Genomic DNA, 16,649 nt, shown 5'->3' with positions numbered 1-16,649 from the left:
ATAATAAAGAACTATCCTACTGACCCCCCCCTTGACCCACACATACTGTAAAAAGGGCAAAAGTCATCAGACAGGAGTCATTAAGGGACTGTGTTATCCAGTTCTCGCTGGCTATTCACCATTTCAAGGGCAACTAAAGGCAGGCTCGGCTGCAGACTGACTGTTGAATGGAAACTAACTGGCCTGGGTTAGAGTGAGGCCTCCTGCAGTAACTGGGAACTTTCCAGGAAGCAGCCCATAAGACCTTGAAGCCACATGCTCTAACTGATGCAGAAGTAGCCCCATCGTTGGGGCAAATGCACCAATTGGAATAAGCCTGTGTTCTTATATGCATACCCAGGGACTGAATACGAGTGCACATGCATATACTCTACGTCCTGGTGCTCCTGCCCAGAATTCTATGTTCCAATATACACACCTAGGTCCTATGTTCCATGGTGCATGCAATGGCCTTGATTTCTCCCAGAAATTATCGTTAGTGTGATCTTCTCTGCATTAAATCAACTTTTGCATGATTTGAGGATTAAAAAAAGGTGACAGTCTATTCAGTTTGCAGGCTCAAGCTTCTAGGGACCTCATACTGATCTTCAGCGACCTGAATACAGTGCCCAATTTCCAGTAAGCACACCAAGGGCCCAGTTTTTCATTGTGTGCATACAGGGACCATATTCCTCAGAGTACAGGAAGGAGATAGAGAGCTTAGTGGAATGGTGTCATGACAACAACCTTTCCCTCAATGTCAACAAAACAAAACAGCTGGTCATTGACTTCAGGAAAGGGGGTGGTGTACATGCACCCGTCTACATCAATGGTGCTGAGGTCGAGAGGGTTGAGAGCTTCAAGTTCCTGGGAGTGCACATCACCAACAGCCTGTCCTGGTCAAACCATGTAGAAGCCACAGCCAAGAAAGCTCACCAGCACCTCTACTTCCTCAGGAGCTAAAGAAATTTGGTTTGTCCCCTTTGACTCTCCTCAACTTTTACAGATGCACCATAGAAAGCATCCTATCTGGATGTATCACAGCTTGGTATGGCAACTGTTCTGCCCAGGACCACAAGTAACTGCAGAGAGTTGTGGACACAGCCCAGCACATTACGGACACCAGCCTCCCCTCCTTGGACTCTTGTCTTTACCTCTCATTGTCATGGTGAAGCAACTAGCATAATTAAAGACCCCACCCACCCGGGACAAACTCTCTTCTCTCCTCTTCTATCGGGTAGAAGATACAGGAGCCTGAAGGCACATACCACCAGACTTAAGGACACCCCACTGTGATTAGACTATTGAACAGTTCCCTTATACAATGAGATGGGCTATGACCTCACGATCTACCTTGTTGTGACCTTGCACCTTATTGCACTGCACTTTCTCTGTAGCTGTGACACTTTACTCTGTACTGTTATCATTTTTACCTGTACTACATCAATGCACTCTGTACTGATTCAATTTAACTGCACTGTGTAATGAATTGACCTGTACGATCAGTTTGTAAGACAAGCTTTTCACTGTACCTTGGTACAAGTGACAATAATAAACCAATACCAATACCAATACCAGACTCTGTGTTTCAATGCATATGCACAGAACTGATGTTCAATTGCACAAGTAACAGACCCTGTGTTCCAATGCATACATACTGGCTCTGTGCTTCAACACAATGCACAGACCCTGTGTTCCAATCTGCAAGGGCTACATTTCCTGTGTAATCACTGTCCATTTCTTGCCTCTTGCAGGTCTGGGAAGTTCTGCAGTTAGAACATAGAAAAGTACAGCACGGGAACAGACCCTCAGCAGTAAGCTGAGCATTAGGTGTATACTGTATGGTTGAGGCCATAGGCTGAATCTGGGCATATGGGTGGCTGGAGATCTGAGGTGCACCTCTCCATCTGTGTGCTGACCTGGAGATCAGAAGGAAATTTCCTGAAGGCTTGTTCCCAGAACTTAGATCCATTTTCTGTTTTTCCAAATGTGCATCTGGTGATGTCACTATTTGTGTAATGCCCATTTCTGCCATAAATTGGAGCTCAATGATGCAAACTATGACTGTCTAAAACGGTCTCAGCAAAACTAGGACAATGTCACATTATTTTGTTGCTTTTATCAATATTTAAAGGGATACTCTGCTGAGTTCAGGGGACCTGACTGGACAGCTTCTTAAAGAGCAGCAAGAGCAGGAGGAATGGGAGAGAGATAGCTACTGGGGAGATGTCCCCGCTCAGTATCCATAGCCCCATCTCCTAGTTGAGCAGAGGAAGCAGGCATCAGGCCTACGGGATTTAGGAAACTCCCTAACAGATAGAGGATTTTTGTAAGGCACCTGGAAAATATTATTCCCAAAAGCAAATCAAGTGACTCTCTCCACAATATAATCTTTAACACCAACATAGTACACCAATCAGCTGGCAGAGGTGAGATGAAGCATAAATTCCTTCAGGTGCACCTGCACTGATTATAACATATGAATAAATGAATCACTGATCCCTTTAGTTTAATGGATTAAACAAGCCTCTGAATTTCCTGATTATCAGCACCATGCCTCAAGAACTCAGACCTCCAAATTCTCTGAGGATCTTCACTTCAATGGTGTAAACAATGACATGCAGGTCGCCCTGACATACAATGTGAGATTGTGAAATTTCTTTCCGCATTGCTCCATAGTCACTCCTGTGAACAACTATTGGCACCTCCTGACAGGCTTTTCTCATCGTGGGCCTGGCTCCCCTGATGCACGAGTTCCCCTTCCTGGCATATATCTTATTGACCAGCGTTGGTCCATTTGAGTGAATGTTGGAGCTGTCACCCTCTGTTGTACAGTATCTTTGTCCTGTGCATTGCTGCTACATGGCAGCCAATGGGGGATTGGCTTTAGGGCTGATGTCTTTCTTTGAGGCTATGAACAAAGTGTCAGGAGCTGTGCTAAATTGGATGAGATTCTGTAAGGAAATGTGTAGGCCCATATTTAATGCTTGTTTTTGGGTGTAAACCACGCTACTGCCCTTTCAATCCAGATTGTGCACGGAAATGGATTGGGCGTAGGCACAAAAACACAGCAATGTCTTACTACAATGTCAAAAGGTCCTAAGCACTGGCAACATTCATATACTACTGGAAACTCCTGGTCAAATTCAAGAGTTCCTGGCTAAGGATCATCCATCCTCTACTCCCTAAGCCCCATTAGTAGTGTACCTGACTTCAACTGCCTAGTTTCTAAACAATGGAATTCCCTCCTTAAATCTCCACTCCTGTCTCCTTTGTGCTCCTTACAAGCTACCCTTTCGTCCAAGCTTCTGGTCTTTTGTCCATATTTCTTCTTACATGGATTGGTATCAATTTTCAGATTGATCGTATAACTGTGAAGAGCCTTCAGTATTTGGTCTACAAAAGCGCAGGTCAGAAAGTGAGCATTGGCAAGCTATCACATGCATGGCAGGCATGAGGAGAGCATACTGGAAGCAGGATTTTTTTCATTGCTACTGAAAACCAGGTCTTTCCTGTCATCAGAATTACTGAAAGTTGACTACCTTATCTCCCTGGACTACATAAAGCCAGAATCCAAACTCCTGAAAGGGCACGAGGACACTCCCTTGAAGCCAATATTGAAAAACCATAATGCTGAGCAGCCTAGAGAGGAATGCCCCTTTTCTGAGGGGAAAGTGATGCAACATGAGCCCAAGGTTGGCAGGGCAGCAGAGTGGTGAGATGTGAAGCATAACCATTGTTTGGAGGCAGCCCTGAACCGTGAACTATTATGGACAATTAGACTCATGGAAGTTGTTTGACAGCCTCTGCCAAACCCTGCAATCTCCACCAACTAAAGAGTACATGGGCAATTGGCACATTGAAATTCTTCAAGTATATGCTGCCCTTATCAGTAATTCTTACATCCAAGGAATGACTAGCATTTTAAAAATGACATTCTGTCAACAATCACACAATACTGATAGTTGATGATATTCCTCACATTTGCCTTTTTTGTTTGAGTATCCTACTGATTTACAACAGTAATGATCGACTATTTCAGATCAAGGGAGGAGCAGGATGTGAAATAAACATGAAAATAAGACCAGAGGGTGTTTATTACCCTCACAAGATACAGTCACACCGATAGGTCTCACACTCAGTTCTGCCATTGCACAGGAACCACAATCCTCACTCCACCTCCGCAAATGACAATTCATGCCAGGTCAGTTGTTAATTTTAAATCTAAGATTGATGCATTTGTGACAACTAAAGGTATTAAGGAGCGTGGGGAAAGGCAGATATATGGAGTTGGATCACAGCTCAGTCATTGACTCAATGAACGGTGGTGCAGATTCCAGGGGTTGAATTGCCCACTCCTGCTTCTACGTTCTTTATAACACATGGCTCAAATCAAAGTCCCATGTAATGAAATTGGTCGTGTGGCAGGTGAGGTGAATGTCAAAGCAACTGAGAGAAATGGCAATATTACCCTGAGACCTATGTGCAGCCACAATATAAATGCATTTATACACCTTTCATTTGTTTTCATTCTATTACATTTCTGACAAGTTGTTGACATTCTCTGTTCATCTCCATGGAGACAAGGTCAATGGTAAATGTCAGTTTAATTTTTTTTGTTGTTACTGCTGTTTAAAGGGACAACATGATCATGAGAAAACTGCCTGCCAAAGTACTTGTTCTTTTTCTGGTGCTCTGTTCAGAATGCCCCAATGTCTGTACTTTGCCTCTGCTCGATCACTTCACCCCAAAATTGAGCTCACTGTCACCACCCACACCTCCATGTGCCATCTGACAGTGAGTCACACATTAAGCCTTCAAAAACTTCAGTAGACTCAGCTTTCAAATGGGACATTAAACCGAGGCCTCACCTGACTACTGAATGTAGGTAAAAGATCCCATAGCATCAGTGCAAAGAACACAAGGGTAAATCTGTCCATTCTTGGACCAACGTTTCTCAAGTCATTACCTTATTACAGTTTAAAATTGTGGGAAGGCACTGTGTGTAAATTAGCTTACATTTTTTTCCTACAATACAACAGTGATCGCAGCTCTTTATTGAATGTAGGCAATTTGAGATGTCATGAAGGATAACATATTATGGATAACGTATCTTTGAGTCTTCCTATCTGGAAATGATTTATCTCTAAACCTCAGTCACTCTGTGTGCTAGGGGACCTCAGCTCTCTCAGCCTGCTGCTTATTCAGGTGAACCTTGGGGCCATCCAGTCACTACCCTTTTGATGAGACTCACAATAAACCATCTTCTCCATAGCCTTAGTATTATAAGTACACTATGGGTTTGACTTCTCAATGCCAAATACTGGTGGTTCATTTGCTGGTGTCTCCATGTGCACAGAGCTACCAAATCTCCAGCTTTGGCAAAGACCCTACATGGTAATCCACAACCTGTTCCCCTCCTAAGTGAGGATAATGTGAGCTCTACAATAGTGGAGAGGTGCAAGCATTCCAGCACACAGAACATTTTATTAAAACTGTGTGTCTGACTGAAGATAAATGGCAGAGGTGGCCAATTATCTTCAGTCAGATGCACAATACCGAAGTGTTTTACAGCCCATGAAGTATTTTTGAAACGATGCAATGTAGGAAACTTGGGTGTCAATTTCTGCACATGCAATTTCTGGCCACAATAATGAACAGTAAAAAGATATTGTTAGATCATTTATTTTAGTGATGTTTGAGCAATATGTAATGATAATGCTAGATCATCTATTTTAGTGATATTTGAGGGATAAATACTGACCTACGACAATGAGGGAAACTCTCCTCACCTCCTTCAAACAGTGTCAATACAGTGCCATGGACCTTTTATTTCCAGTCAGTTGACTGGGCCTCTATTTAATATCTTATCTGAAAAGTAACACCTCACATAACACAGCACTTGCTGCTACACTGAGTGCCATTGCACTGTGGATCCAGAACTGGCTGGCCCACAGAAGGCAAAGAGTGGTTGTTGAAGGGTCGTATTCTGCGTGGAGGTCGGTGACCAGTGGTGTACCTCAGGGATCTGTACTGGGACCCTTGCTCTTTGTGATTTTTATAAACGACCTGGATGAGGAAGTGGAGGGGTGGGTTAGTAAGTTTGCAGATGACACAAAGGTTGGGGGTGTTGTGGATAGTTTGGAGGGCTGACAGAGGTTACAGAGGGACATAGATAGGATGCAAAGTTGGGCTGAGAAGTGGCAGATGCAGTTCAACCCAGATAAGTGTGAAGTGCTTCATTTTGGTAGGTCAAATATGATGGCAGAATATAGTATTAATGGTAGGACTTGGCAGTGTGGAGGATCAGAGGGATCTTGGGGTCCGAGTCCATAGGACGCTCAAAGTGGCTGCGCAGGTTGACTCTGTGGTTAAGAAGGCATATGGTGTATTGTCCTTCATCAATCGGGGAATTGAATTTAGGAGCCGAGAGGTATATAGGTCCCTGGTCAGACCCCACTTGGAGTACTGTGCTCAGTTCTGGTCACCTCACTACAGGAAGGATGTGGAAACCATAGAAAGGGTGCAGAGGAGATTTACAAGGGTGCTGCCTGGAATGCGGAGCATGCCTTATGAAAGCAGGTTGAGGGAACTCGGCGTTTTCTCCTTGGAGCGACGGAGGATGAGGGGGGACCTGATAGAGGTATATAAGATGATAAGAGGTATTGATCGGGTGGATAGTCAGAGGCTTTTCCCCAGGGCTGAAATGGTGGCCACAAGAGGACATAGGTTTAAGGTGCTGGGGAGTAGATATAGAGGAGATGTCAGGGGTAAGTTTTTTACTCAGAGAGTGGTGAGTGTGTGGAATGGGCTGCCGGCAACGGTGGTGGAGGTGGATATGATAGGGTCTTTTAAGAGACTGTTGGATAGGTACATGGAGCTGAGAAATATAGAGGGCTATGGGTAAGCCTAGTAATTTCTAGGGTAGGGACATGTTCGGCACAGTTTTGTGGGCTGACGGGCCTGAATTGTGCTGTAGTTTTTCTATGTTTCTATGTTTCTATGCCAGGCTGAGTTTTGTACTCAGGTATCTGGAGTGGGACCTGAGTCCATTACTTTCTGAGATCCAGAGACAACTGCAGCACCACTTTTAGTGGAGGACTTTCACTACTGCTCTAAATGCTGGGATGGCTGCTCCTCTGTTGATATTACTGATACATAAATTGTGAAAAGAATGAGGGAGAAACAAGAAAAAGGAAATACAGAAAGATGGCATCAAAAAGGGACTGACAAACTGCCCCCCACCACTTCCAAAATCAGAGAAAGGTATTCATTAAACTCTCACAGATAACTTACGATCGAGAGTTTCACCCTGTAGGTCTGCCCAACAATGACAGTTCCATGTATGCACATCTGTGCTGCGCTTGAAAAGCAAAAAACTGCAGATGCTGCAAATGTGAGATAAAAATAAAAAGATGTTAGAAAGACACAGCAGGTCAGGCAGCATCTTTGAAAAGAGGAACATGGTTAATCTTCCTCTCCTGACAGATGCCGCCTGACCTGTTCAGTCTTTCCAGCAGCTTCAATTTCTACTTGCATGTTGTGTTGTACATCTGTGAATTTGTCCTTATCTCGCTCTGTAATAATACTAGAAATCCAGCAGGTGGCATAAATGCAGCATTGTTTCTTCCAAGCAAATGGGCCAGATGGAAAAAGGATGCACAATGCACTGGTGAATAAGCTCAGGCCCATTCCGAATTACATTTTCTGTCAAGTCCCTTGTTGCTATTATAAATCGCCTGCGTTAAAAGAAGCAAGTGTCTGCGTCAGGTCCCGTGCCCCTGGTGTGCTCTTTCCTTCTTCCTCTGGAATCCATGTATTTATTTCTACCCCCTCCCCTCCTCCCCGCCCTCCTGTCAGAATTTTCATCAAACCTGTTTTACAGAGGAATGCTTTCCATAGTCGTTCAGGGCAGTTGTGCCTTATTACAGGGTTGCAAATGGTGCGTGGCATCACAGAACATTAAGCTACTTGCTGTTTTGCTGCACTTTCTGTTCTCAGCCTGTTCTTTCCCCCACGACATTTTCTCAAAGACTCCCGCAAGGAAACTAAGGCACTCATTCAGTACAGCCTGCATGTTATTTTTCTTTAATTCAATATTATATTACTCCTTTTTCCACAAGTTTTCTTACTTCATGTTGTGATTCTTACTGCAGTTGAGTTCCATGCACATAAAATACCCTCCTGGTACACAGCCTAATTTTTTTTTAAAATTCAAGATGTGAGCTTAGCTAATTCTCCACAATCCTTCAAAACAATGCCATGGGGTTTTAGATGTACACTCAACCACAAGTCAGGTGGACCAAAATTCAGTTTATCACCTCATCTGAGAGATGGCACCTCTGACAGTACAGCACTCCCTGTGGTGTCAGCCTGGATTATGTGCTCAAGTCTCTGCAATGGGACTGAAACTCACAACCATGTGACTTGGAGGCAAGAGAGTTCCTCATAGTTCATGCACCTCAGCCTGTCCCATTTCTCTCAACCCCTCCCCAGTTAAGTTTGCCAACCACAGAGGGATAAATTCCTGGAGGTTTCACCACATGTCCTCTTAGTACCAAGCATCCCATCATCATTCTCTCACTACTGGTATACCATCATGCCCATTCTCATGAGGGCAGCCAATCTGAAAACAAATAGTTTCTTCATTACTGGACTGATTGATGCTTGGTTGTCAGTCAAACAATATATTTTCTCATGCCCAACACTTTTGAGCATAAGATGTCAAAGAAAAATTATTGAAATTTATACATTTTAACCTTACTTTTCTCCAGGATTTGCTGGCAGTAGGGTCCCAGATTCCTTTAGACTCCAGGGCAATCCTGCTCTCCAGTGTACAATGCCACATTAAGGAACAAATTTGAAAGTATTGCTGAAGCTAACACTCACACATGGGTTTAAGCTGGCTGATCAGCTCCTCTTTCGACCACTTAGCCCACTCCTTTTTGTCAGTGTTGATGGAGCACAGTATCGGACCACAAGGCTTCCCACAGTCTTCTATGGCTGGTACATTCAGGTAATGGACCAATACAATGTCAGGATTCTGTGGGAGACAAAAAAAAAATCAGAATAAAAATTTAGACTTTGTGGCCTAACCAACAAGAGAAGAATTTGATCCAATAAACATTAATCAAATGCACTAAAAATAACTTGCTTCAGTTTTATCTGCAACAGTTTCAGGAAGCTCTCACTTGGCTGCAGGAATAGCCTGAATGAAAGAATCCAAAGGGGGAGAGGAGGGTAATTTTGCTTCACACAATTAGTTGCTGTGATCAGGAATCTCCTGCACTAAAAGAAGGTGGAAGCAGATTCAAAAGTAAATTGAAAAAAAGAGAAATAAAAGACTGCAGATGCTGCAATCTAGATGAAAAACACCATGATGCTGGAGGAACTCAGCAGGCCAGGCACAATCCATGGAGAAAAGCAGGTGGCCAACATTTCGGGTCAGGACCCTTCTTCAGGACTGCACTTGACCCAATACTTTGACTGCCTGCTTTTCTCCACGGATGCTGCCTGGCCTGCTGAGTTCCTCCAGCATCATCGTGTTTTGAACTGAAAAAAAAACTTGCTAACATAAACATTGCAAGGGTCAGGGGAAACTCTAAAGGGTCTGTTGATTGGTGACCATCTTTATGAAATGCTAAAGTGAGATACATACCATTATTAAAATAAATAAGGGTGGGGCCAAGGCTGCATAGCTGGGTGAGCTTGATACTGAAGTTTTATGGAAGAGGTATAGAGAATAAAAGTAGGGAAGCTTTCATGCAACTTTAAGGGTGCTGATGAGACCACACCTGGAGAAATCCAGATAGTTTTAGTCTCTATATTTAAGAAAGGATGTGCAGGGCTATATTGCAATTATCCAAACATCAAAACACTCAGTGTTTTGACATTCTAGCTAAGCCAGGTGTTAAGTTCAGCTAGAACTGGCAACATATTTCAGTATTGTGGACAGGGCTTCACAAGGTCACAAGACAAGGGAGCAGAAGTAGGCCATTCAGCCTATCGAGTCTGCTCCAAAGAAAAGGGGAAAAAGAAAAATGAAATGAGAAATGGTGGGGGGGGGGGGGGGGGTGGAAGTCTGCTCCATGAGCAAAAAACAAAAAAACTATTCTAACCCCAATTTCCGGCGTTATCCCCATATTCCTTGATACCTTGACTAATTAGATATCTATCTATCTCCTCCTTAAACGCCTCCAATGATCTGGCCTCCACTGCTGTACCTGGCAAGGAATTCCATAAATTCACTACCCTCTGGCTAAAGAAATTTCTCCACATCTCTGTTTTAAACCTGTACCCTCTAATTCTAAGATTGTGCCCTCTGGTCCTGGACTCACCCACCAAGGGAAACAGCTTGGCCACATCTACTCTGTCCAGTCCTTTCAACGTTTTAAATGTTTCTATGAGGTCCCCCCTCATTATTCTGTACTCCAGTGAGTACAGTCCAAGAGCCGACAAACGCTCATCATATGTAAGCCCTTTCATTCCAGGAATCATCCTCGTAAATCTCCTCTGAACCTTCTCCAACATCAGCACATCCTTCCTAAGATATGGGGCCCAAAACTGTACACAGTATTCCAAATGAGGCCTCACTAATGCCCCGTAGAGCCTCATCAACACTTCCTTACTTTTATACACTATACCTCTCGAAATGAATGCCAACATAGCATTCACTTTCCTTACCGCTGATCTGACCTGGTGGTTAACCTTTAGGGTATCCTGCACGAGTACCCCCAAGTCCCTTTGTACTTCTGTACTTTGAATTTTCTCCCCTTCTAGATAATAATCTGCCCATTTATTTCTGTTTCCAAAGTGTACAACTGCACATTTCTCAACATTGAATTTCATGTGCCATTTCCTTGCCCATTCTCCTAAACTATCTAGGTCTCTCTGCAACCTTCCTGTCTCCTCAATACTCTCTACTCCTCCACCTATCTTGGTGTCATCCGCAAACTTAGCCACAAAACCATTTACTCCATCATCCAAATCGTTAATGTACAGGGTAAAAAGAAGCGACCCCAACACCGACCCCTGCGGCACACCACTAGTAACCGGTAGCCAACCAGAACAGGATCCTTTTATTCCCACCCTTTGCTTTCTGCCAACCAGCCAATGCTCCACCCATTCTGTTATCCTACCTGTAATTCCATGACCTCTTATCTTATTAATCAGTCTCTTGTGCAGCACCTTGTCGAAGGCCTTTTGAAAGTCTAAATACACAACATCTACCGCCTCTCCCTTATCTACCCTACCTGAGGTTTCTTCAAAAAACTCCAATAGGTTGGTCAGGCAGGATCTTCCCTTCACAAAACCATGTTGGCTTGGACCTATCTCGCCTTGCACCTCTAGGTATTCCATAACCTCATCCTTGAAGATCGATTCTAATAACTTTCCCACCACCGACGTCAGACTAATAGGTCTGTAATTTCCTTTATGCTGCCTCCCACCTTTCTTATACAGCAGAACTACATTTGCAACCCTCCAGTCCTCCGGAACCATGCCGGAGTCTATCGATTCCTGGAAAATTATCACCAATGCCTCCGCTATCTCTAAAGCCACCTCTTTCAGAACCCGGGGATGCACCTCATCCGGTCCGGGAGACTTATCAGTCTTTAGTCCATTTAGCTTTCCTAGTACCTCCTCTCTAGTAATCTTAATTGAACTCAGTTCCATTCCTTGAGACCCCTGACTATCCAGTATATTGCTGATGTCCTCCACAGTGAAGACCGATGCAAAATACTCATTTAGTTCCTCTGCCATCTCTTTATCATCCATTATAATCACTCCTGCACCGTTATCGATTGGTCCTATATCAACCCGTGTCTCTCTTTTACTCCTTATATATTTAAAAAAACTCTTAGTATCCTTTCAAATGTTATCTTCCAACTTCCTTTCATAATTCATCTTTTCTTTCCTAATGACCTTCTTAGTTTCTTTCTGCAGGTTTTTAAAAGTTTCCCAGTCTCCTGTTTTCCCACTAATTTTTGCTTCCTTGTATGCCCTCCCTTTTGCTTTTATTTTAGCCTTCACCTTTCTCGTTATCCACATTTGTGCCTTTTTTCCATTCAAAACCTTTTTTCTTGGAATATATCTATCCTGCATTTTCCTTATTTCTTGTAGAAATTCCATCCATTTCTGCTCCGCCGTCCCTCCAGCTAGCTTACTCTTCCGATCAATTTGGGCCAGCTCCTCTCTCATGCCATGTAATTTCCTTTGTTCCACTGAAATATCAATACACCAGTTATCAGCTTCTCCTTCTCAAATCTGAAACTGAACTCAATCATATTGTGATCACTAGTTCCTAATGGTTCCTTTACCTTTAGTTCCCTAATCACCTCTGGTTCGTTACACAGCACCCAATCCAAAACAGCCGATCCCCTGGTGGGCTCATCAACAAGTTGCTCCAAAAAGCCGTCCCGTAGACATTCTACAAACTCAGTCTCCTGAGATCTACTGCCTTGCTGGATTTCCCAGTCCACCTTCATGTTAAAATCCCCCATAATTATCTTAACGTTGTCACTCTGACATGCTTTTTCTATTTCTAACTGCAACTTATAGTCCACTTCCTGACTGCTATTAGGGGGTCTATATATAACTGCTACTTTGTCCTTTTCCTCTTGCTATTTCTTAGCTCCACCCATAAGGATTCCACCTCTTCTGACCCAATGTCCTTCCTTTCTATTGATTTTATATCATTACTAACCATCATGGCCACACCACCCCCTCTGCCTACCTGCCTATCCTTCCAATACACTGTGTACCCTTGGACATTTAGTTCTGAATCACATCCGTCATAAAGCCATGACTCAGTGATTGCCACAATGTCGTATTTATTAATCTGTAGTTGTGCCACTAGGTCATCCACTTTACTCCTACTGCTACGTGCATTTAAATATAGTACATTTAGTCCAGTATCTGCTATTGATTTTGTTGTACTTCTATTGTTCAGCAAATTATCCTGACTTTTCACCTGCCTGTCCTTCTTGCCATCCTCACTGCACACTGTCTTGGACTTGTTTCTATAAACCTCCTCCCTTACCCTAACATCTTGTATCCTAACATTCTGGTTTCCATCCCCCTGTCAGATAAGTTTAAACCCTCCCCAACAGCTAAATTAAACATTCCCGCCAGGATATTGGACCCTTTGGAGTTTAGGTGTAACCCATCCTTAGTGAACAGGTCATGCCTCCCCCAAAAAAGGTCCTGCCCCCTGCACCAGTCACTCAGCCACGCATTCATCTGCCAGATCTTTCTATTCTTACTACTGTTAGCACCTGGCACAGGTAGTAATCCTGAGGTCCTACTTCTCAACTTTTTTCCTAACTCCTTGTATTCCTCCTTCAAGACCTCCTCTCTTTTTCTACCTATGTCATTGGTACCTACATGTACCAAGACTTCTGGCTGTTCACCCTCTCCCCTCAGAATATTCTGGACCCGGTTCATGATATCCCGTACCCTGGCACCAGGGAGGCAACACACCATCCGGGATTCATTGTCGGTTTCGCAGAGTCTGTTATCCGTTCCCCTTACTATAGAATCCCCAATAACCACTGCATTACTCTTTCCCCGCTGGACCACAGTACCAGGCATGTTCTGGCTTGTTCTGGCCCTGCCCAAATGCTGGAGTTGCATTATGGAAGACCTTCCACACTACATCTAAAGGAGCTGGCTCTCAAACTGCAAGCTGGTGATATGGGAAGGTAAGTCAATACTTTTCTCTGGGCAGCTCACTGCTGATCCCAAATTCTGCACCAAAAGATTGGGAGTATCCTGACCAAATAGAGATGGGTGGTCATTCTGGGTGTGGGACCAATTGTATAGCCTTTTTCAAAGAGCCAACACTAGCTATTCAGGGGTGGTCATTCTGGGTGTGGGACCAATTGTATAGCCTTTTTCAAAGAGCCAACACTAGCTATTCAGTTCAATGGACTCCTCTGTGCTGTATGAATGTATCCACCAAAAAAACCCTTCATTGGTAATCCTGACTTCTACTGGTGAATATCATCCAATTTGCTTTACCCTCTGTTTTTTAACAGTATTTCTTTATTTCTCGTTTCTGAAATATTGGCACTACTGGCAATGTTGCTATTTGTTGCTTGTCCCTAATCACCCTTGAGAAGGTGGTAGTGAGCCTCCTCCTTGAAATGCTGCAGTCCTTGTGCTAAAGCTGCTCCCAGAAGGTGTCATAAGATGAGTTCAAGGATTTTGATCAACAACGATGAAGAAACAGCAATATATTCCCAGGACGGTACATGATCTAGGAAGAAGGTGAAGGTGTTCCTCTGCACTTGCTATCCCAGTCTTCCTAGGTTTTGGAGGTCATGGGGCTGGGAGGTGCTGTCAAAGTACTGATCTTATTTCTACTTGTAATTTCATTCCTGAATCTGGGTGAACAGAGGTTTTCTTTTCCAATGACCTTGAGGGATAAGAGAATTTGGCTGATTCAAAGTTTGCTCACTTTCCTTCCAGCCAGCTGGAGAATGGTAATATTAAGGTGCAAAGCTCCATCTAGATACCCTATGATTGGCAGTGGCAGCAGTGAAATACATTAGGGCAAACACATTAGCCACAAATCACAGTGGTTGTGAAGGAGACTTGTATTTTTGATTAGAGTTCTAGTGCCTGTACTATTAAAAGGTTTATATATATAGCCCCAAAGAGAAGGTGCCCAGGATAATACTGAACTGAGAGGCTTTTTCTTCTTTCGGGAAACACTGAACAGCTAGGAGCTCTTTGATGCCAAGCTGTGAGCAGATGGAGATCTCTAAAATTATGAAGTGGTTTGATAAGGGGATTTGGGGGTCACAGTACAAGAAACACAGAAGGTTAGCATGTAAGTACAGCAAGTTATTAGGAAGGCTAATGGAGTGATGACCATTACTGCAAGAGATATAGCGAATAAAAGTAAGGAAGCTTTTCATGCAATTTTAAGGATGCTGATGAGACTACACCTGGAGTAATACATAGAGTTTTTGTCTCTGTAGTTAAGAAAGGATGTGTTGGCATTAGAGCCAATGAAGAGAAGGTTCACTCGGTTGGTTTCTGGGATGAAGGAGTTGGTGTATGAAGAAGCATTGAACAAGTTTGGCCCATTCTTATTGATGTATGAATAATGTAGGGTATTAAAATGAGGCATGTTGAGAGGATGTTTTCCCCAATGTGAGCTATTTAGAACTAGGGTCATAATTTCAGAATAAGGAGTTGCTCATTTCAGATAAAGACAAGGGGGAATTCTTTCTTTTCGAGAGTCATGATATTGAAATTGTTAACCCTACAGAGCTATGGAGGTGGATTCAATTAACATATTCAAGGTAGAGATTAACAGACATTAAAACTACAAAGGAATCAAAAGGAGGAGCACGAGAAAGTAGTTTTCATCCCAAGACTGGATCAGCCATGATCACACTGAATCAAGACAAACCTGCTTCTGTTTCCGACATTATGTTGTGTTCTTATTGTAAGGCAGGCATACAAATAATATTTGCAATGGGGGAGACCAAAGCCAAAAGGCCATTCATAAAGATAAATCCAACAAGGAATTTGGAAGAAACTCCTTTAGTCAGAGATAAGTGAAATGTGGACCTCATTATCACATGATGCAGTTGAGGGAAATAGGTATATGCATTTATACATGGATAATTACCTAGAATATATAGTACAACTGCTGGCCATTCAGCCCAACTAGTGTGCACTGGTGTAATACTCCACAGGAGTCTCTTCCTATTCCATCTACATAATCACAGCCTTTCAGCAAACCTTTCTAACATGCAGCATTTGTGGATAAGGTTCTCTTCTTGAAAGTGGGTGACCTCATACTTGCCAGCATGGAGGTCCGATTGGACAGTTTAATGCATTCACTTAATCTGTTAATATCACTTTGCAGCCTAACACTATCAACACAGATCTGTGCAAGACCCTAGTAGTCACAGAAGTTGTATATTTTCTCCGCTCTCCGTTTCCTGCCACTCAGCCAGTTTCCTTGGCAGGTCAATAATATGCCTTCAATTTCATGAACTTTAACTTTAGCTAAGTGTCTTCTGAGGCATTTGATCAAATTCCCCTAGAAGTTCACACAAATAACATCCATATACATTTTGCTATCTGCTACTGTAGTCACCCCTTCAAAAAAATTCAATCAAGTTCATCAGGCATGACCTAGCCTTTACAACCCCATATTGGCTCTCTCTGATCAACTGAGAATTGTCAAGGTGTTCAGTCACTCTAGCCTTAATTATAGTTTCAAGTAATTTTCCAGCAACAGATGTTTGGCTAACTGGTCTGCAATTCCCAGGTGTCTCCCCTCACCTTTCCTAAATAGTGGAATGACATGTGCAATTATACAATCCAAAAGAATGGTTTCTAGGTCAAGAATGCTTCAGAAAATGTCATGGATAAGCACAAAAAATTATCAAAAAGGTAATGCAAGGCTGAACTTTATAACTTGAGGATTAGAAAGCAGGTGGGTAAAGTTAGGCTGCAGCTAATCAAAGACCCGTGTAGACCAAATCTGAAGTACTGAACTAGTCCTGGGCACTGAATCCTGAGAAGGATATATTAACCTTAGAGGGAGTAGACTGTAGACTTACCAGAACAATATGCAGGCTGCAAGAGTTAAATTATTCAGAGACAAAAACAATCTGGAGTTGTACTTGAATTAATTTGGATATTAA

The 16,649-nt window shown here is 43.0% G+C and overlaps 1 protein-coding gene across 8 annotated transcripts in view; it reads right to left on the bottom strand.

Annotated features, from left to right (window-relative positions):
• camta1a (calmodulin binding transcription activator 1a) overlaps positions 1-16,649 on the bottom strand; it is a 936,513-nt gene that overhangs the window by 130,725 nt on the left and 789,139 nt on the right. For all 8 annotated transcript variants that reach the window (XM_052039225.1, XM_052039226.1, XM_052039227.1 and 5 more), the window contains one exon: positions 8,869-9,022. In XM_052039225.1, coding sequence (XP_051895185.1) covers positions 8,869-9,022 — 154 coding nt within the window. The remainder of the gene's footprint in view (positions 1-8,868; positions 9,023-16,649) is intronic.

Source organism: Pristis pectinata, chromosome 26 (genome assembly GCF_009764475.1).
Source record: "Pristis pectinata isolate sPriPec2 chromosome 26, sPriPec2.1.pri, whole genome shotgun sequence".
Lineage (NCBI taxonomy): Eukaryota > Metazoa > Chordata > Chondrichthyes > Rhinopristiformes > Pristidae > Pristis > Pristis pectinata.
The sequence above is the reverse complement of the archived record's forward strand: the minus strand, read 5'-3'. Positions and strand labels throughout refer to the sequence as shown.